Below are 20,937 nucleotides of genomic sequence, written 5' to 3'. Positions count from 1 at the left end.
GAAGGGAATGAGAGAAATCAAGGGACCACGATCTATGGCAATTGCTGCCTAAGTAAGTTTGCGAGGCAACACCACACAGGTGGCCAGAAAGGAGGCTTTTTATGGTTAGGCTAAGTGTATGTGCTGAGCTTCCGGCTGAGGTTAAGTTTAGATGCTTGAATAACCGGGGTTTGGTCTGTAACACTTTCTTGCAGTATCAGAATCTTACCATTACAGACACAGTTTCTTTCCTCTAACATCAGGAATCTGTTGTTTAGCCTCTGCTTTTGTGCCAGTCAAGTCAAGTAGAAGTGCAGTAGAATTGCCAGTATTTTATTCTCAAGTAAGAACAAGCACCTGGATCAGTCATTTAAGACTAAGGTGTTAGTCATTTTCTGTTTGTTTATATACTGGGACATTTCCAACCCTCAGGTACCAATCTCCCTGTGTGACTAAGCCTCTGATTATTTTATTACGGATGAATCTGGCAGACTCCATGAAACCAGGGTTCCCTTGGCCAGCCTGCCAAAGTTCATGGGTCGTTTCCCCTTGGTTTGACAGCAGAAGTTCAAAGTGTCTGCTTTTCTATTGACAGGGGACTTGTAGAATGCCAGAAAAACTGCGGAATACCAGTTTGGGATTAACAGTTGCCGCCTGTGCGATTCACAGACAGAAAATTGACTGTCGAGCCCCAGCCTTGCAAGTGAGGCTTTTCTCTGAATGTAATTTATTTGCGTTATTTTCATCCCGTTGTCAGCCTCACCAAGTGTTTCCCTTGCCAACTTTGTGCTCCTTTCATTAGTAGGGCTGAGCATGAGTGTCCCTCTTGCTGAACCGATATCTGACAGGAACGATGCTGCAACACAGCAATTGGAGTGATCATGGCAAATTATTTGCCCATCGATTCATTCATTTTTACGAAACCCACATCAAGGGGACATGATTCACCACCACAGATTCTCTTGTCAACCTCAGAAGCAGCAACATTGGCATGTACATATGGATTTATATTTGCATCGATTCATATCTATTAAGGTCAGAACAGTGCGATTTCGATTTTTACTGTGGTCGAGCCATGTCAATAAATAAAATGATGTTTTTTCAGAGTGCGGAGGGAATTGCTCTGACTCTGTTGTGCGTTTATGTAAATGACTAACAAAGATGGGCGTCCTCTCCACCCTCTTGTTTTTCAGTGGCTGCATTATTTTCCCCTCCCTGTCTTTTTTCGTAAATTTAAGTTTGGCTGGGAAAGAGAGAGAGAGAGACAGCTTTGAGAAGGAGGGTGGCAGGGGGGGAGCGGGCAGGCAGACAAAAAGCTGAACCTGTGCCAAAAAAACAACCGCTGCAGCAAGACCGGAGACTGCAGTCAGATTAATATTTGCAATGTGAAATGTTGTTTTTTTTTTTTTTTTCTTCTTCTTCTTCCTTCTACAGCGCCAGGGCTCTTGCGTAGAGAGGGGACGTGACAGGCATGAGCAAACTCAGTTCCTTCCAAAACTGATACGAAACACGTCCCCGAGTTCCAGAACCACCGAAAAAAATTAACGCTTTCGCACCGCTCCCCCACCGCTTGGCTGCTGTCGGTGCGTTTCCATGTAGCCGTCGCTGTCCGTCACTGGAATTAGCGCACCGTGGGTTTTCCGCTTTGCTTGTCAAGCGTCGTTATACAAATATGGCCGCCCTGCCCTTGTGCTGGTCGAGCAATCAAGTGCAGTAGTAAGATGATGAAGTGGCTGGAAACGCGGCCGCTCTGCCAAAGCCGTCATTTTTTCCCCCGCGTGGCGGCGAGACAACATGGCCTTTGACGGGAGTGTTTCCATTTCCCATTATACCTAATTCAAGGGGTGAGCCGACACAGATGTTTTACTGTCCGGGCACGTACCCCTGCAGCCTCCCCCCCCCACCCCCTTTTTTTTCCCAAATTGAGACGCTCCATTTTGTTTGTGGCAGGTTTTATTGCGGAGGTGAGACATAACGTTTCCTCGGCTCCTGGCCTGAACCACAGCTATTTTTTTTTCTTTTTCCTCTTGAATGCAGATTCAGGAAGGCTTGGCCCGCCACCTTGCGTCGCCAGTTCGAACAGTGTTGATCGATTAGGATACAGGTATTCCACACATGTGTGTGATGCACCAGGACATGGCCATCGCTAAGCAAACTATTCTCCTGAACTGTGTTACTTCAGTGGGCTGAATAAATAAAGGTGTTGTGCTCGAAGGGGCCTGGGTGGGGGGGGGGGGCATTGTGTCTTTATTATCTCGGCTTCAAAGCCCATCAATAACTGCATGGTTTGCAGCCAGCACATGCTAATGATGGCTTTCAAACCCTTAACAGCATACAGTCTGTTGATCAGCCAGTTCAAAAGGATGGATGAGTTAAGGGAGTTTAGTGGGATTACTCATAATTAATTAGTCAAAACAGCAACAAATACACAGCATGAATGACACTTTAAGCAAATTGCTCTAATCATTCGAGGCTAATAGTAATAAGGCCAGATTGAACTGTTTAGGCGGGGGATCAGGACAGTGATAAATCGTGTAGGTTTATTTTGCTTTGACATTATTCTCTGCTAATCAGTCAACAGGAGGATTTTAAACATCATGGCAAAGGTTTTAAAAAAAAGAAAACATTTTGATTCAACACATTGATCTAAGAATTCTATTATGGACTCACTGAACTGATTTCGTTTGTGCATGACTATGCAAATATTAGCACTGCACCCCTTAATACCAAAGATAATCATTTGCTCCTGCTGACTAGAATGCACATCACTACAGTGGCAGCTACAGTGATATGATCTGGATGCATTAGGTGTCTGTTGAGAGCTATGGCAGCATTAGTAAGTGAGTGAATTGGCTTGTTTATGTAAAATAGTGTAGTTTTGTCCTCTTGCTGAGGTTAGTACTAAGAACATCTTCTGATGCTGTTGTAATGGAAATGAAAGCCTTTACAAACATTCAAAGTAACACACAAATAGACCACATGTGTTGCCTTGTAGACCTGCAGCTCTTCGACATACAGTCAGAGTCCATGCATTGTTTCCCTTTTATATCCATGCAGAATTACATCTGGCACGCCTCACTGTTCCTAGTCAGATATTTAATAGCATGTGGCATATTGTGTGCATAACATGGGAAGTTTGGAAAAAGCAACTTTCTTCTCAAGCTGTGCTTGAGCAGTAGTACCCGTCGTGGTCTTATGCAACGTACAGTTCCCCTGCGGATCGCGAACCGGGAGGACATGTCAGCTCGAATTTCTACTGGCAGCTAATAGTCTCAGGTGTCATAAGTCTGCAGAAGCCTGGCTGGTCACTGCAGAGACACCATTACTGTGGATCATGTGACAGTTGTCCCTGGCTGTCACCTGCAGGCTGTTTCATGCCCAATCCTCCCCCAAACCCCCTTCACACCAGGACCAGTCAGCCGTTATTTTGACCAAAGCTGGCCAAAACTACCCATGTAGTTTGTAATCACTTACTGAAGCCAGAGAGCTCCTATCTCTTGTTAGGATTGTCATGGATTGTTCCAGTAAATGGCTGCTTTTTTTTTCCCCAAATCAGGCCATCTGTTTTGTTACTTTCCTTGTGCTCTACATGCAAGGCAGTAATACTGCTTATACAAATGAACTCCATAAGGACTTGAGTAGAATGAGTAGGTACACTAGGTAGACTGCTCACGGGAACACTTTGAGTTTGTGTCGTAATCTCTTACACGTTAGTGAACCGAATGGAATGACCCAGTTCAGGCTGTAACTCTGTTGGTCCCTGAGTAGTTGTACAGTAAGGGGATGGCAGAGACTTGTAGCTCTTGATTTTATCTCATGATTACTCATCCTGAACAAATCAAAGCAAGAGAGAGCATGCAGGACTCTGGAGTTCAGTCTTCAGCAGGCTGAAAAGGGGGCAGAACTGTATGGTCTACAGTGCATCTTTAAGGGCTGCCCAAAAATCTCTTCAGGTGTTTCGAACCAATCAATTACAGTTTACTGTTATTATTTTTCAACCAAATGGGAGTAGAAAACTGGTGGTCCTGAAGTTGCTTGAACTTTATTATATAGAAATGTGCTGTGTAAAGGGCTCCAATCTGATGTTGATTCCACCAAGATCAGAAATATGTCTTGAGGGCACTGGAGAATAGTCCTTGGATTTGGTCCCATTCTCCACAGATACACAGTTAAATCCTGTAATACTTAAGGGTTTGAACACAGGGGGAAACTGGACTTAATATTGCTTTACAAAGCCATAGGAATGTGGAAACAATGACTTGACTGCCTCATGTAGATAACTAGAAAAAGGTTATAAGTCCGTGTAAACTTGTAGTACAAACCCTCAAGCCCATTGGGAGACATCAATTATTCTTCTCCAGGAATATCCTGTTGAAGAGAGCAGTCGGATCAAATCATATTAGGGTTAATTAAAGATGTGGGTATTACAATCAAGGCAGCTGTGAGAATGAACTCATATTCTCCATTAGTTCGTCTGAACAACAATTACTTTATCCATCTGCTGGTTAAAGTCTAATATATTTAACCTCATTATTGCCTCTTCTCCAGTGGGAGCTCAAGCACTGAAGTCTTGTTCTGTGTGTGTGTGTGTGTGTGTGTGTGTGTGTGTGTGTGTGTGTGTTTGTGTAAAGTTTTCCATTCTGTCTCATTTTCTGTTGCATCTTTTCTTAATTGTTCCTCCTTTGCCTTCAGCCATATCCAATGGTTCTCATTTAGTTTTGTCTGTTTTATCTTGCACAGGATATTTTTGTTTACTCCACACTCCCTCTTTTTTTGTGCACCCTGACACTGATCAAAAGGTGTCCCATGTAATCGGAGAAAGCCTTTCCATATCAGGTGAAAGACACCCAATCCGGCCGTGTGTTGTCTTTGTCCGAGTGTCGCATGACTCCAGGCCACTGCGAAACAGCAGTTGTCAGATGATCCAGCAGTCCCATTCACCCACAGGATCTCTTAAACTGTCACCAGAGACTGACTTACAAACACTGTAATTTGACCAATTAGTACAGTGGTTATAGGGAACACAACCAGTGGTCAGGATGCAAGCTGACCCAGATATGTCCTACCATGTGGAAAATAACAACCTTATGGGCCTTTAAAGTATGCATTGGCTCTACAGTAAGATGATGTGACCTTTTGATGTATAAAATAACACATTTTATTTTGGACATGGAATTGGAAACAACCAATTCTGTTTCACTTAATGTTTTTGAATTATTTTCTTCCAGAGGGATGAGCATAAACAATGGATATTGGTTCAGACAGTTTGTTTTATTTCAGTTCTTTCCTGGTGTTCAGGCTGCATGTGGTACATTATCATGTTTTGGTGCAGATCTGTTCCAGTACTTTGGAAAGATTACGTGCGCGGTCCCTTTGAAGTTTTTCACTTCCCTTCTTGTCTCTGATGCCCTCTGAGTCATATTCCACCGGAGACGTAAATCACTGGCAGAGATTTTTTTTTTTCCCCAACACACTGACAGATCATCATCGTAAAAGCAGTGTATTCAGGGAAAAATGAGGAAACATAAAATGAGCCTTTCCTGACCTGCAGTTTGTGCTCCCTCAACTTCCCTCAGTCCCTAATGTCTAACTCCTCCTGTACCCTGTCCTTGGTGTTCTCCCAGCACTTGGTTTGCTTGCCTGTTGTGATTTACAACTTTATGAGTGGTAATGCTCATCAAATCAGATTTCATTCAGAGGAGATGCCCTGAAGAGCAAGGGAGAAAAAAAACATTACGATGAGAAAAAAAAATTACATGAAATGATAGCTGGTGATAGCAATTACATAATGATAAGAAAATAAAGCCGATAATTGTAGTAGTACAATCGTATCTGATGTCTGAAATCTGAAATTACATATTACATGGTTGTTTTTGAAGATTCAGATGGCTCAGTCAGATTTGTCAGTCCCACCAGGTCTTACAGCCAGGACCTCCACACCCACCCACCACCAGTTATAGCAGAAAGCCTTAAAACCTGTTTTTAATATTTATGAACATATTGAGATAATGAATCATTCAGATTGAAATTGAGACACATCATTCCACAGGCCTGGGGCTCTGGAGATAAAGGCCCTACCACCTTCAGCATACATGGGACTCAAAAGAGCCTATAAGGTGCTTATAAGGTGGCTATAAGAACTTGCTTTGGTGCCTGTTCTGTTCTTACCAATTATGAGTAGTGTTTTGAAATAAGACTGCGATTTTACATGTAGCCAGTGCAGTTCAGCATGTACAGAAGTAGGGCACAGTAATAATGCAGTTTCAATTTAGAAAAAAAAAATGCATCACGTTTTCATGTTTTCTGTGTCTTGCATAAACTTGATGCTTTTACATCTATCTGTGTTTAACAGTCAAGGAATGCTATTATGTAAATTAATTTTGATATATGCAGTTCAAAAGAAAGTGGTTGCAGGGGTCAGCAGCTACGAAAAAGATCTACTAAAACATCTAAATTGTGATCTAAGCTGTCATCCAAGAGTATTGTTTTAGGATTATACCCTCCTGTTTCTGGTGTTCATACTTTTCTTTGTCACATGCTGTTCTCTTGGAGACTACAAGCAGTGGGTTTCATCAACACTGCCAGCCAATGAAAATGTTCTCCAAGTACATGGATAATCTTCAGACATAAGCACACATAGTGCGAAAATCACTGGTCCAACAACAGTCCCTTGTTGGACACCACATTTGACAATAAATGAGTCAGCTAACTGCTTTGATATAAATTGAAATAAGTATTTCATTCTCAGCGCAGCTATTTTGGGGTAGTTTAATAGATTTGATTTTCTCTTGTGCTGGGTACAGCACACAATTAAAAGACACTGCTCTGGACCTGAGTCAGAAGAGAGACATATCTCATTTACAACTTTGACAGGATCTGTCTCGTTGTACAGCATACTCCTGTGCGCGACTTCAAGAGATGTTTGACCTTAAGAGGTGTTAGACTGCATCTGAACCCTGAAACGCCAATTAATTGCAGGAGCGGTGCTGTGCTGTTCTCTCCCTCTGGGACGAGGATAGCCATGCAAGGAGGTGCGCCTCTGACTGGATATCAGACACAGTTCAGGGGCAGGCAGGGGGAAGATTGGCAGAGTATACCGCCAGCTATTTTTGGTGACTGTGACTCATGGTAACCCTTGGTTACCGAGCACACACGTGGCTGACTAGCATGCCATGAGCTGCCACTCATTATATTGGGGGGGAAAGGGAGGAGAGAGAACGGAGGAAGGTACAGTATACTCCCTGCGACTGCATGCTAAACCCCATCTTATTATCGTCGGAGTGCTTCTTTAATCCCCACTGCCTTTTTTTCTGTATTGTTCTTCACTTGTGAAGGAGATTCTGTTTGCCGAATCCAGGCTGAGCAGATTGTAAACCGCCTGGATTTTGGGCCCTGTGAGCCAGCTGCTCAATGGCTCTGCTGAAGCCAAAGTTGTGTTTTTGGAAGATAGCAGGGCTGCATTATGAGGGACATCAGTAATTAATCAATATTTAGATTTTTTGTGTTATAATACTTTTTATGACTGTTAGCCTGGATGTGTGTGCCCATAATAACAACACTGGCTTTAAATTGAGTGGCACAGCAACATATGAAGGCACTATTTTATATTATTTTTTTAAACTTTAAAATCTGCTTGTGCCGTCAAACTCCACTTAGAAGTTACTGTCCTTCAGCTGCAACTTCACCGATTTGGCCATTCCTTTAAGATTAAGCACACTGTATGTTATGGTGCAGTTAGTACAATTCATACTGAAGCTCTGTAGGTGCTTATTACAGTAACAGCATCAGATTGATAGAGCCTTTTGGGACCTCAGTAGTCGCAGTAGGAAATGGAAATCATGAGTGATGAGAAGGCAGTAGCTCTGCTATCTGCCTCACATATCAGTATGATTTAACAAATTTTTAAGTTATGGAATTGACACGCGAAGGTTATGCAGTAGCTCTGATATTGTTTTCCGAGACAGGGGAAATATATAATGCCATTTGGCTAAATTAAAGAGCTGCTCGAAGGCTGTGCACACACTAGTCCCGAGACTGTATCCTCTAGGCCGGGGGAGACCACAAATTCCTCAAAGGATTACAGGATTAAGAATCTGAAAGGTGATGCAGTTTCTCACAGATGGGAAAATAAAAAGAGCAACCCCTGCAGAGCGAGATCTTCCGTTAATGCATCTCTCAACGGTGCTCCTTTTTAATTAAAAGCCACTGATTGAAAGATATTGGAGATGATTAGGCACTAGAAGGACTGCTGAACAGCTCTGCTGCAGGGACACACACACACATACACACACGCACACACACACACGCACACAAACCACACACATACACCTCCCGCCCTCCCTCCCTCCCTCCTTCTAGCACGCTTCCCTTGGCCTTCCCCGGACTCCTCCTAGAGCATGCTGGGAATTTTTACAGCCAAGCGTGACTGCATAGACTGTGCACTGCAGATAAAATGTCCTGCTGCTGCCTGCTCAGAGGGGGAAGCTTAATGAGTTGTCACTTGCTGATTATGGCTGGGGAGGTGGGTAGAGAAAGAGAGATGGTGAGAGAGCAGTGCCCTAGCCATTGCAGAGATACATGAGATGAGAAGCATTAGGGTAGGAGGTAAACACACAATATATGTGTTCTGTTTTACCAAAAAAATCGCTGGATAACCTGAAAAGAGGCCATGATTTAGAAATACAGTGCTGACAGCAATTTAAATTTTTCCCCCTTGGTTGGGAATTTTTTTTGAGTGATTCTGTTGCACTGAAGTCAAGGGCATAGATGTGTTTGAAATGTGTGCACATCTTGAATTGGTTGGCATATTGTTTCAAATATTAGGCTTGTGCTTGTTTGTATCACAAGCTATTAGAACAGGACAGTAACTGGCCTGGTGCCATACCTCGACAGGGTTTGCAGTCCTTCATCACGATTCAAAAGATTAACCTGGAGCAAAAGCAGTTTGTTTTTCATGTTTTTTTGGGTAATGTGGACTTTTAACAGATTTGTGTCATTTATTTCACACATGCTTTCTTGTAAACATACAAGGGGGAAATAGAAGTCCTCATCAATTTCCTGTTGACGTATTAATACTTCTGCCTTTGATAAAGTTATTGGTTTTGATTTATGCTTTGACATAAAACTCAACACAAAGCTCAACTAGAAACCCCAATCCCATAGTAAACCACTTTTTTCAGTGGTTTGACTGAGAAGTTTTTTCAAGGATTTTCTGTAAAGCTCTATGTCTTTACAGATTGGTGACTGCTTATCAAAAAGATCAATGTTGAATTTTTTCCTGTGCTTAACAGATAAACCTGGTGTGCAAACCTAAATGGTGTGCAAAGGGAGGAAAGTGCAAGTCAGTCTAGAGCTTCAAACTTAGTGTTTCATCAGCATTCTTGTTGCTGGTTTGAACTTCAATGCGAGGGTATGGTTGCAGAAAAAAGGTTTGTGTAATTTCTTTTATATGCATTTAATATCTGAAGCCTGTGGGAACCCAGCAACATGATAAAAAGCCCTCTGCAAAGCTTAACTGTAACCACAGAGGCGAAATGAAAACTTCAAAACTACTTTCATGCTTAAGTCTCAGCTGCAAAGCTGCAAAATGGAAGTTGACCTGTGTTGAAAAACAAAATTGTGGTTAGACTTGGGACCGCCTGTAGCTGTTGGCTTTGAAAACAGGATGGCCTTAGAGAACATGCTCTCGTATCAAGTGCTAATCTCGTTACTCATGGTTAATAACAGAAAAACCACACGATCACTTTGTACCTGTTGTCTCATGTGTACACAACTGTCGTCTTATCATTTACACTGAATGGCTGCATTGTGAGCTGATGCAAATCAATCCATGCGTCAAGCAATGCTAACCTAATTGATGCAGAAAGGGATGCATTTGATGCATTGGAAAAGAGATGCCATCTATTCACTGACAGTTTTATTTTTCAGGGTAAGCGGTTTTATTGCTTGAGAAACCTGACCCAAGTAAACTGATTTATTGCTGTGGATTTGGAAGGGTTAGCTACAAGGATTAAACTAGTACACAAGTGCTCCATTAGTTTTATCAGTGTGATGGAGACTGCAGCTTGCAGGTTCTAGCATGAGAATTCATATGGTATGAGGGAGAGGTAGCTGTTAAAAACTTAATGGTAAATTGTTGTAGTGAAAGTGTTGTCACAACTGACACCCATTGTGATTTGAGTTTTACCATTTGCTAAATGGGCATGATCACACATTTAAGGCAGTGTTATTTAGTACAAAATTTTGAAAATGAAAAGTTCTTTTCTTACTGCACTTTTCTTGTGCAGTACAAAGTGATTGTTGCAGCTCTGGTAATATTGCTGTAAGATTGGCCCTGTTTTTGACATATGGGAAACTCATGATAGAAACAACATAGTCTATCTGTGTATTAGCATACTCCATTAGCACAAAATTGTCCATCCAAATTCAAGTACAGAGGTTTCTTTGTTTTGTTTCAGTTAATGAAATTATTCAAATATTTAATTTGTTGAAGCTCATAAATTTATTGTTGGATCTCTTTCCAGATTGCAAAATTGTAGATACATGGCGTTATGTTGCATGTTTCTAAATTTTTGTTTTTTGTTTTTTTTTTTTTCTTTTTGCTTTAGACCTATGAGAAACCCTTCAAGTCTGCTGAACAAGATGAAAGTGATCCGGTGAACTTCCTGGGAGAATCCATGAAACCAAAGCACCAACCTAAAAGCACTCTCAAGCACCAACTGGATTGGACAAAGCCAACAGTTGGGGGGTCCTCATCCCAAGGAATTCTGACGGATTCTGAATCTAAAAGAGATCCAACAGGCATCAGTAAGAGTTCTCTGCCAGATTCAACGAGCGCCATTACCAAAACGCAACTGAAAAAGGTCCCAGAGAGCACATCTCTATGTCATTTTGCCTCTGGTATGTCCAGCCAAATGACTGGCTCCCTAATACAATCATCTTCTGCAGCTAATGTACCACTGACTACACAACCAGATAGTTGCCAGATGATGCTTACGACTTTGAGCAAAGAGAGATGTTTACAGGAAGTTGCTGAGCAAGTATTTGGGAACATCAAGAGGAAGTATGGCCGAAAAGACTCAATGAGGAATCTGATATCCCACAGCTCAGATCACCAGTGGGGCAAAAAGGCAGAAAAGGACTTTGAATCTAAAATGCAAGACAGTGCTAAAGAGAATCAAACACATGAACCTGAGACTATGGTAGAACCAACTGATGGAGACACTGAGAGTGCTGGGAAGGACGCCATGGAGGAGAGCGAGATTCCAGCAGTATCTGTTCCTCTGCAGATAGATGAGTCCAAAGGGTATCCTGGGAGGAAGCGGCGTTATCGACGATCACTGAAAGACCAAATCCCTTCGGAGGATTTAACAGAGGAGAGTCAGGCCTCTGAAATCACCAAAAAGATTGACAGAGGTTTTACAGAGCCCAAAGCCCCCAGCAAACTGGAGTCGAGGACTGCAAAACTAGTGGTGGAGAGAGAGCAAGAGGCAGAGGAAGAGACTACAGTGACTGCACCTGACCTTGCTGAGATATGTCAGAGCAGACTGAGAAAGAACCCAGTGGGGAGGCCCAGAATCGATCCAAACAAGCAAAACGATGTAAAACAGCAGAAGATTAAAGAGAGGTGGTCATATCTGAAGACGAAGAACTCTGGTCACCAAAAAGACAGCAGTGGTCTAACATCAACTGTGACAGAGCCTCCCTCAGCTTACCCCATCACTCCCTCTAGCCCGCTCTACACAAACACCGACAGCTTGACAGTCATCACCCCTGTTAAAAAGAAACGTGGACGACCGAAAAAACAGCCTTTGCTTACAGTTGAAACCATTCATGAGGGAACATCTACCAGTCCTGTAAGCCCAATAGCCAGAGATTCACCTGGCACTGTGAAGAAACGGAGGAAGAGGCGTAATTTAGCAAAACTGGTGCAAATGACTACAGTCAATGCAACCCCAACTAAACAATTGAAACTCAATAAAAAGGCTGGATACATTGGTGTCCTTGACAAGAAGACCATTCAGACAGTTAACAAAATGAAATTGGTTAAGATGCAGAACATCTTGAATGAAATTTTGTCATGTTCTAACAAAAGCAATCTAGCTCTGAAGTCCATGGCACCTGTGTCAAATGCAGTGTCGACGATGGCATCAACAATTGAGGCTCGCCTAGGCAAGCAGATTAATGTAAGTAAGCGTGGTACTATATACATCGGCAAGAAGAGGGGTAGGAAGCCAAGGGCTGATACGAAGGTCCAACAAGATGAGCACAAAGCCAGTGATAAGCACCCTGTGCCTGTTTCTAGCCAGTATGAGAACCTAGTAGTGCCTTCTAATCCACCACCCACAGCCGGGATGCCTTCTCCCAGGGCTATGCAGCCACTCTCTGCCCAAGCTGCTGGGGCTGGTGGGATACTATGCCCTGCCACCACGGATACCAGCCTGCAGGACCTGAAGACCATGCCAAATCTGCAACCAATCAGTGCATTGCCCACAAAAGCACCCAAGGGCTTGCATGGCAGCAGCTGGAAGCTCTCCCCCCCTCGACTAATGGCTAACTCACCTTCTCATCTCTCCGAGGTGGCTTCTCTGAAAGAGGTCACCTTGTCTCCTGTCAGTGAGTCCCACAGCGAGGAGACCATCCCAAGCGATAGCGGAATCGGCACTGACAACAACAGCACATCTGACCAGGCTGAAAAAGGCCCAGCATCCCGCAGGAGGTATTCCTTTGACTTCTGCAGCCTTGATGCTTCTGAAGTCGCTGCGTTAGAGGCTTCCAGCAAAGCCACGAGAGGGCACTGTCCGAAGCATGTCACTGCAGTGGCTGTAGAAAATTTCCTTGCCCAGGAGAGCTTGAAGAAGCAGAAGCATCGCCGAAAGCGCAAGGGTCTTCAGAGCCGAGATGACATTCAATTTCTTGCTGACCTTGATGAGCTTATTGGCAAGTTCCAGGTCTTCCGAGTCTCCCATCGCAGCTACAACTTCTACCACGAGAATTCATATCCAAGCATCTTCCGAATCAACTTTGACCACTACTATCCAATGCCGTACTTCCCTTATGACCCTCTGCACTATCTGCGCAGGAATTCGGAAATCAAGTCAAAGAGGAGGCGTGGTAGGCCGGCTAAAGCCAATGAGCCAATGACGAAGATGCCTTTCATCCAAGGGTTCGGCTACCCGATTCCCAGCGGCAATTACTATGCACCATACGCAATGCCTTATACATCGATGCCTATTGCCACCAGTATGATGAACTTGGGCTATTATGGTCAGTATCCAGCTCCTTTGTACTTATCCCACACCCTCGGGTCAACAAGTTCACCCTTCATGAGGCCAGCAGTCCCACCACCCCAGTTCCATTCAGGTGCACACGTCAAGTTGACTGCTGCCGCCAAACACAAAACCAAACACGGTTCCCACCAGATAGCCTCTGCTGGAATTGATAATGCCCAGCCTACGTTAGTTGCCCTCAAAGGTGGCAGCAGCAGCTTACCAAGTGTTCGGCTTCACAAACGCAAACACAAGCACAAGCACAAACACAAGGAGGATCAGCTGTCTGGCTCCCAGAGGGAAGACTTGGGAGGGCTTTTCAGTGGCGCAAAGAAACCTGGTTTCCTAAGCCTCCTAAGTGAGAGGCAGGAGATGGCAGACAAAGAAACCTCCTTGACTAAGCTGAAAGATAAGCAGCGGAACCAGCAAAGCACAGACACTCTGTCAAGAAGCTCAAGGAACATCTTTGAAGTGGACACCCTTTCCACTTTGTCCCTGTCTGACTCTCAGCAGTGCAAGCGCTCTCGTGAGCTAGGAGAAACCATGGGTGACCTCCACACCGCCTGCACCCGCCGGCACTCAGAAAGCTTGCGGTCCAGGCATGAGCTGTCCTCGGACCTGTTCGGAGGGGTACAGCCTTCTCGGGAGGAGGAACCTGGCATCCGTGGCAGAAGGCGGAGCTTGGAGAGCTTTGGGATGTACAGGGAACAAAACGTTGTGCCATTCAAAAATGTCAGGAGGGAGAAGGCGCAGCAGATGTTCCATTGCCCAAGTCCTTCATTAGCAGGTAGGAGTTTTAAAGCTTGATGAAGTCCTAAATTAATTGAAAATTCATTTATTAAAAGGCAGCCCTATGGTTTAGAAGTACATCTGTGTAGAAAATAAAGGTGGCTGTACAGAATAACACATTTTGTATTTTTCCAGACATTACAAGTACAAAGTTGGAGTGAATGTGTGCACATGTAATGCATTCAGCATTTTGTATTCAGTACATCTGGCAAAGAAAATGTAATGCATGGATGAAGACAACTATAATTCACGTATTTTCTCTCTCCTCCCATTTTCCCCTTGCCTGCCAATGGTCTTCTTGGAGATATATTATTCACACATTTTGATTTATTTTCTACAGACATGCAATAAAAAAACCTCTCCTTGTGTTAAAAGAGCTGGATAGCAGCCAGGAGTTTAATGAATCCAGCCTACTCCACTGAAGGGGAATTGGAAGCCCTGGGCTTAGATAGATTACATTCCCACTCCCTAGGGGAAGGGGGGGTGACTCATATTCTGCCTAACCCCCCCTCCCAACCACCTCTATGACTTACTGACATGCTTGACAGATCATGCTTGTCACAATTAAAATGCACACTAACACTTAAAATACAGATTTTATATTCTGTTTAACTGTTTACACATGGATGTAAGTTTGTTTGAGTTATTTTGCAAGACAGTTTGCATGGAAAAGGCTTTCTTTTTTCCACAGTATCATGTGTTTATCATGTCCATAAAAAGCATGTAATTCCCAATGCAGCTGGATAGCAATTTTTTATGTGTTCATTTACATAAATCAAGGTCATATAGTTTCAGCAGAATTAAAATTTAAAACCATAGGTCCACAATACTCACGTCACAAGGAACTACTGTATTTCAAGTGTATTAAAAATGCAACAGTATTTTAGAAAATAAAAGAATTTTCAAAGAACAGCCTAAAAATTAATTAATTTCAGTATTTAATTTATCCTTAGCAAATGTTTAGAGTGGGCTGCAGTATAAGTACTGGTATACTATTGTATACCTACTATAAAGAGGTTGTTTGTTTTTAATGGAATGCATGTTAGTTGTCAGGAATGTTAAATAAGCTACAAGAGGATTTCCTCATGAGGGCCTGTTTGTGTTTGGAGATTCTAGCTGATATGTGTTGTGAAACTTAAACAGTTATGCAAAACAGTGGCAGTAGATGGTGTGAAGCATAAGGTATCAGACTTTTTCTAGTCTATTTATTTATAGGGACTATATATGGACTTATTTGTGTATGGGGAGAAAGAATGTTATTGAATATTCACATATTCAATATTTTTTAAATATGCGTTTGTGTCTATACATGTCCCTCTCTGTATGCTAATAGTCCTTACTTATTAGTAAAAAAAAATACTGCCTGCCACAGTGCTGAGGATACTTGAGGATGGTATTTGGATCTACAGTTCCATTTCTTTTCTGCAAATAAGAATGTATATATGCAATGTCATGAGAATATTTACTAGGACTGTGGAAGATCCAAGAGTGTTTGCAGATAAATAGTCATGAAGAACTATTTATAGCATCAATGCTGGTGTTGATAGATATGAAGATCAGATGAAGATCAGTTAAAGAGGTGCAAGCTTAATAATGCTCTTATGCTGTGGGGTATATCTTCTTGATTTAATTTTATTTTGAATTTTTTTTTAGATCAATAATCACATTTTATGGTGTCCCCTAGTGGCAATTTCAGGATGATTTATCACATGTAATAATACTACATTTACATTTCATGTTAAGTCAAATTTTTAAGAAATTTCAATTTGCATGGTGTTTCTCATATATCACCCTATTCTACCTGTTTTAAAAAAAACATGAAAGAAGGATGGCATATCATGTTGAAACTGGCAATGCAGTTGGCCCTGATCTATCATCCTGACATAGAGAAATAGGTATGAATTATGGCAAAACAAACTATTGCATCAGTATTACATTAATTGCATGAACAGGCATAATCAAATTCTTTTTTTTTAGGTTGAGTGAAACATTTGTTTTAACTCAGAACATAGATTACATCCCAAACTAAAACAGCATACATATGTAGACAATTGTGCTTGTTTCAGGGTGAAGACCATATATTTGAGCTGTTATTCAAGTGTGCAAAGCTAGCCTACACCATCACAATTCAGAACAGCCCCAGTCTCAGTGATAGAATCCAGACAAACTCCCAGAACACAAGAGCAATCGATTAGCTTGTCAGCCAGAGAAAGTTAAGTTGATACCTGCACCAGAGTTTTGTGGTTGAGTGGGAGGTTAAATGTTTTCATGAGGTCAGTTGTATCACTCTTTGATGGGATCCAAACTTGAATCCTGCCCTGTACATCGTATATAATGGACATGTGGTATTGATTGAAATGCTGGTGGTATACCCAGTGTGAGGTTCATGCACTAGCGCAGAAAATTGTCTGAGAATCATTATCTGTTTTGGTTCCCTGGAATGCTGTTGCCCCATATTATCTTGTTTTGTTCCTGACACTAAAGATAAGAAAGTTGCATGATTCAATCTATTTTTGTTTGTCTTGAGATTATAAAGTAAAGACATTCATAGTATATATATGTATGCATGGTTACATGGGGGCATTGAGGCTGTATTCTGGACAAGGATCCATTTGAATCTCAGGCTCTCTCGCTCTTCTCTGAAATTTTGAGATGGATTGTAAATCCCTTTAGTGAATCCAAAGCCCTCACAATTCTTAAAGATGGTGTTCCTTAAACCGAACGTATTTCTGGGTCTTAGTTGCCATACTCAAGTAGATCTATTTAAGTGTGCTGAAAGATCTGTCTTTTACCACAAGCTCAATACAGCCATTTCTCAGGGCTGCTTGGTGTACACAAAATGTGAGCAAGCTAGTGTTACCTCTTTATCCTGATGTGGCTGTTCATTCAGTGCACATGCACTAGCCATGCAGTAGCCTTTATTCTTGTTTTTCCACTTGTCTCAGCCAGTAGGCCTGGGAAAAGACCAGCGTATTAACATCACCAAAAATGAAAACAAGTTGCCTAGATGTATAATAAGATCCCTCTCTTTTCCTGATAATTTATTAGACCTTTGGTATCTGACTGTTTGGTAGATCAGCCTTTTGTATCAGACCTCAGTAATGCTACTTAGTTTAAGGTCTGTCCTAATGTACAGAACTATAAGCCCAATCACAGGCATTGGAGCCACATCTGAGCCCCAGCTCATCTGTCTCCCGCTTGACAGGATTCAACAAAAAATCTGGTAGTCTATGACCTAGTGTCCTCCCTGTAACTTCCCTCAGGTCCCCTTCATGACTCTTGGAATCTCTTTTGCGCATAACCCCTTATTCTTTCTCTTAAGCATTAAAAGGTTTGACAGGCTCTCAGTGTCACAGCGATGTCTCTGTTCATGAGGTTAACACCGTGAGATGTTCCTCTACTTTCTCCCCAGTATTGGATTCACTTTTCCTACCTTGCAGTTTTTTTCTTGTGGCATATTTCTCTGTACTGTACAGCATTTTCTCTTGCAAGTGAAATGTCAAAAATTTCCGCCTTCCAGTACATCCCTCCAACCTGACTGGCATCACCTTGATGGGCAAACTTTCATGGGAATACATACTTAACTCAAAATCTCATAACTTCATTTATAATTTCATCATTTTGAACAAAAACGTATAATTTAATTCATCCTCTATAGCTACAACATTCATAGACAGACTCTATATTAGACACTATATTAGGCTCAAAATACTCAGTACTCAGTAGAAATACTCTGTGTTCTACTGTATTTAAAATAGGGCTGCAACTAACAATTATTTTGATAGATGTATAATCTATCAATTATTGAATCGAATAATCGACTATTCGGATTATGAATTGCACAATTACTCTGGCTTATTTATCAGCTTTTAAATTTAGCTTGAGGTTTTAGGTGTATGCTAACTAACAATAAAGACAATAAAGATGAGAACTTCATTCAAAAATACATCTTTTAATGAATGGTTACTAACCATTAACATTGGCTATGCTAGCTAGCTAACTAACTTAACGAGACGAGTCTTCATCATCCAGAGAGCCAACATGCCACCTCTTCAGATGCTCGAGCATAACTGATGTGCTCCCATGCCAGGCAAGTTCAGGTTTGCAAATGTTGCAGTTCACAACCTTCTTGACAGAGTTAACCTTTTTGCATGTACGGTCACACCGGTATGATTAGCCGTTTAGCGTGTATGCTAAAACTGGTGCGATTAGAAAACTAGATTGGAAAAATTCTAGCTAATTTTAGTTTTGAGGAAACGGCAATTTAACATTAAAAAATATAGCAAATGCTAAATGAAAACTATGAGAAGCTTAATAACGCTAATGAAAACTTAACAAACCATGTAACATAACACACACGCTACATAGCATAAAAAATAAGTTACGTGCGAAAGGGTTAAGAGTGAAATGCTGCCACAATTTTGAGGTCTTTGGTTATGAAGGTTTTGCCATCTCTATTGTTCTCTATTGTACGTTGTAAAGCAACGTAGCCTAGGCTACATGTCTGAGCATTCCGAGTCAGCATGAAAAACACATGATGACGTCACCAACTAATCAACAATTAAATTTGTTGGCAACTAATTTGGTCATTGATTTTAGTCGACTATGTCAATTCGTTGCATCCCTAATTTAAAATGCTTCATTTTCAAAAAAATTTCTAACATTTGGTGTTGTTTGTGAAAAACACATTGCATGTATTTCTTGAAAGAAGTTTTATTCAGGCAGGAACTCCCTCTTTATCAGATTTAATTTAGTGAGGGATGAGGAGGTTGCATTATCCTTGGCTTTCACTGTAGTGTTATATGTAACATGCTTGCTACATGAAATTATGATGCAAATTATTCATTGTGATGGATGTTTTCTTATTTTGATGTTTGTTCATAAAATTATGTGCTGTCTTAATGGAACCGTGGTCTCATTGCATGAATTACATTACGCCCATGGATGTTCTTGAAATAAAACTATTTTTAAGGTGTTTTTTTTTTCTAAAATTTTTTAAGAAGCCCATTTCTGTATCCATTTCTACATCTCTTCTATTCTAGGCACTTATGTGAAAGAGCCTGTGTATTTACTGATAGACATTTGACCCTGGAAACAAGATAACCAATTATCTTATGAAATCTTCTGTTCTGTCCCTCATATTATGAGGAGACTGCCTTGTTCTCTGTCCCAAGGGGGGTGAACGCTGTTGAGCCTTGGCACCAACTTTGTTTATCCTTGCTGCTCTCCAAAGGTCGGTAATTGACCAGCAGTGTCTCCAAACATCTGATAAAAACCGCTGTGAAACAGAAATCAGTGTCTGGATCTGAAATCGCCGTGCCGTTAAATGCTTGCCTCTGACCTTTCGCGGATCCTTCACAAGTCAATAAAAACCCACAGCTGAAATCTGTGATCTGACGCTGGATTTGCTTGGGGAATATTTTAACCTTGAACTCTTTGGCTTTGGTTTCTATGACAACGGGAAGTAGGTCTCCGCATGTGGGGGGGGGACTGGAGGGACAGTGCTGCGGCGAGTCCATAAATCGGTGTCCCTAATGAAAACACGGTGTGCAGGATGCAGGTAGAGATTTCAGGGGATAAATGGCTTGTGACGGTCCCTTTGAAAAGGCTTGTCTCTTTCAGATGATTTGTGGGCACCAGTGTAGCCTGCCTGAGGATCAGAGAAAAGGTTTTTTTTTCCCTCCTAGATTACTCAATTAAATCCAAATGAGGAATTCAGTCACATGCGTTTTTCTGATTTAGTTATAGATGCCCTATGCTCTTGCTCGTAGCTCAATTCTGCATGAATTGTGTTGGAGTATGGGTGACTGTAAACAGAGTGGTTTGAGAGGAGTAAGAGGATGTGTGAGGGTTAGTTCCAGCTGGGAACGTAACGTTCAAATCTCTAAACTGTCAATATAGGTGACCATTATGTGTGTGGGGAAATGTAGAAGCCTGGATGTGGTTCTTTTTTTTCAGTTTTTGACTTAAAATTTGCTTTGGTAATTCATTGACCAGTACAACTGGCATAAATGTGTCTTTTTTCTCTCAGTTTACTTAAAAAAATATATGAGTTGTGCACTCTGGAGCAGGATTAGTGAACATTACAAAGACGTATTTCACAAATCATTAAACAACTCTATCTGCATGGATAACTGTTCTTGTGACATTTTGAAGTGTTGTCATTTTTATCTCCTCATGCACCTTTGGTGAATGATATGAGTGACTCAGTCTTCTGTGGATGCTCTGCACATATTGGATTCTGTAGACACGGTCATCTCTAACTCCTAGCAAGTGCCAGAGCATGGTTTTTGACAGCCATGTCATTTTTCTTGTCATTTTTTTTTTCATTTTCTTGTAGATTAAAAAAGGATAGAGCGTATAATTTTCCTTGAGGGTATTGGCAGTCTGAAATGAGATGTATAGAAAGAATTATTTATGTGATTTAGTGTGAAATCAATCAATATATGTCCTCGAAGGAATAGCGCTGAGAATGTAGAGGAAGGTTTTACTGATACAAGTTTTTTTTTTCCTAATCTGAGCAGAAAATGGAGGAGGATGTTATTGTTCTATAATTACATTGCATTATTTTATGGTTTGAAGAAGTACTGGGTCAGGAGCTTTATGTGACACACACTTAGTAAAGATTAGAATTAACTTCATGCTCTGTAGCTATGTTACTATCAAAATAAGCACACATTTAACCTGTCAGAAACACTTCTTAGCAGTAGCTGTGTGTATTTATGATCATTTTAAGAGTGTCTGGCATGGATTTGCTATGGCCCGGGAGCAATTTCCCATGACTTGCACAAGGCATAGAGTCAGGAAACAGATACTGCTGTCTTCTCTGTGCAAGTTTACGTTACATTTTAAATACAGTTCTTGTCACTGCTCTGTGGTGGATTCCCATTCCACACTCTGA

The 20,937-nt window shown here is 41.5% G+C and overlaps 1 protein-coding gene across 1 annotated transcript in view; it reads left to right on the top strand.

Moving 5' to 3' along the window:
• Nucleotides 1-20,937, top strand: part of setbp1 (SET binding protein 1) — a 69,760-nt gene that overhangs the window by 43,038 nt on the left and 5,785 nt on the right. The window contains exon 3 of the mRNA XM_036526405.1: nt 10,587-14,034. Within this exon, the coding sequence (XP_036382298.1) occupies nt 10,587-14,034 (3,448 nt within the window). The remainder of the gene's footprint in view (nt 1-10,586; nt 14,035-20,937) is intronic.

This window comes from Megalops cyprinoides, chromosome 4 (genome assembly GCF_013368585.1).
Source record: "Megalops cyprinoides isolate fMegCyp1 chromosome 4, fMegCyp1.pri, whole genome shotgun sequence".
NCBI lineage: Eukaryota > Metazoa > Chordata > Actinopteri > Elopiformes > Megalopidae > Megalops > Megalops cyprinoides.
This window is presented reverse-complemented; position numbering and strand designations above follow the sequence as displayed.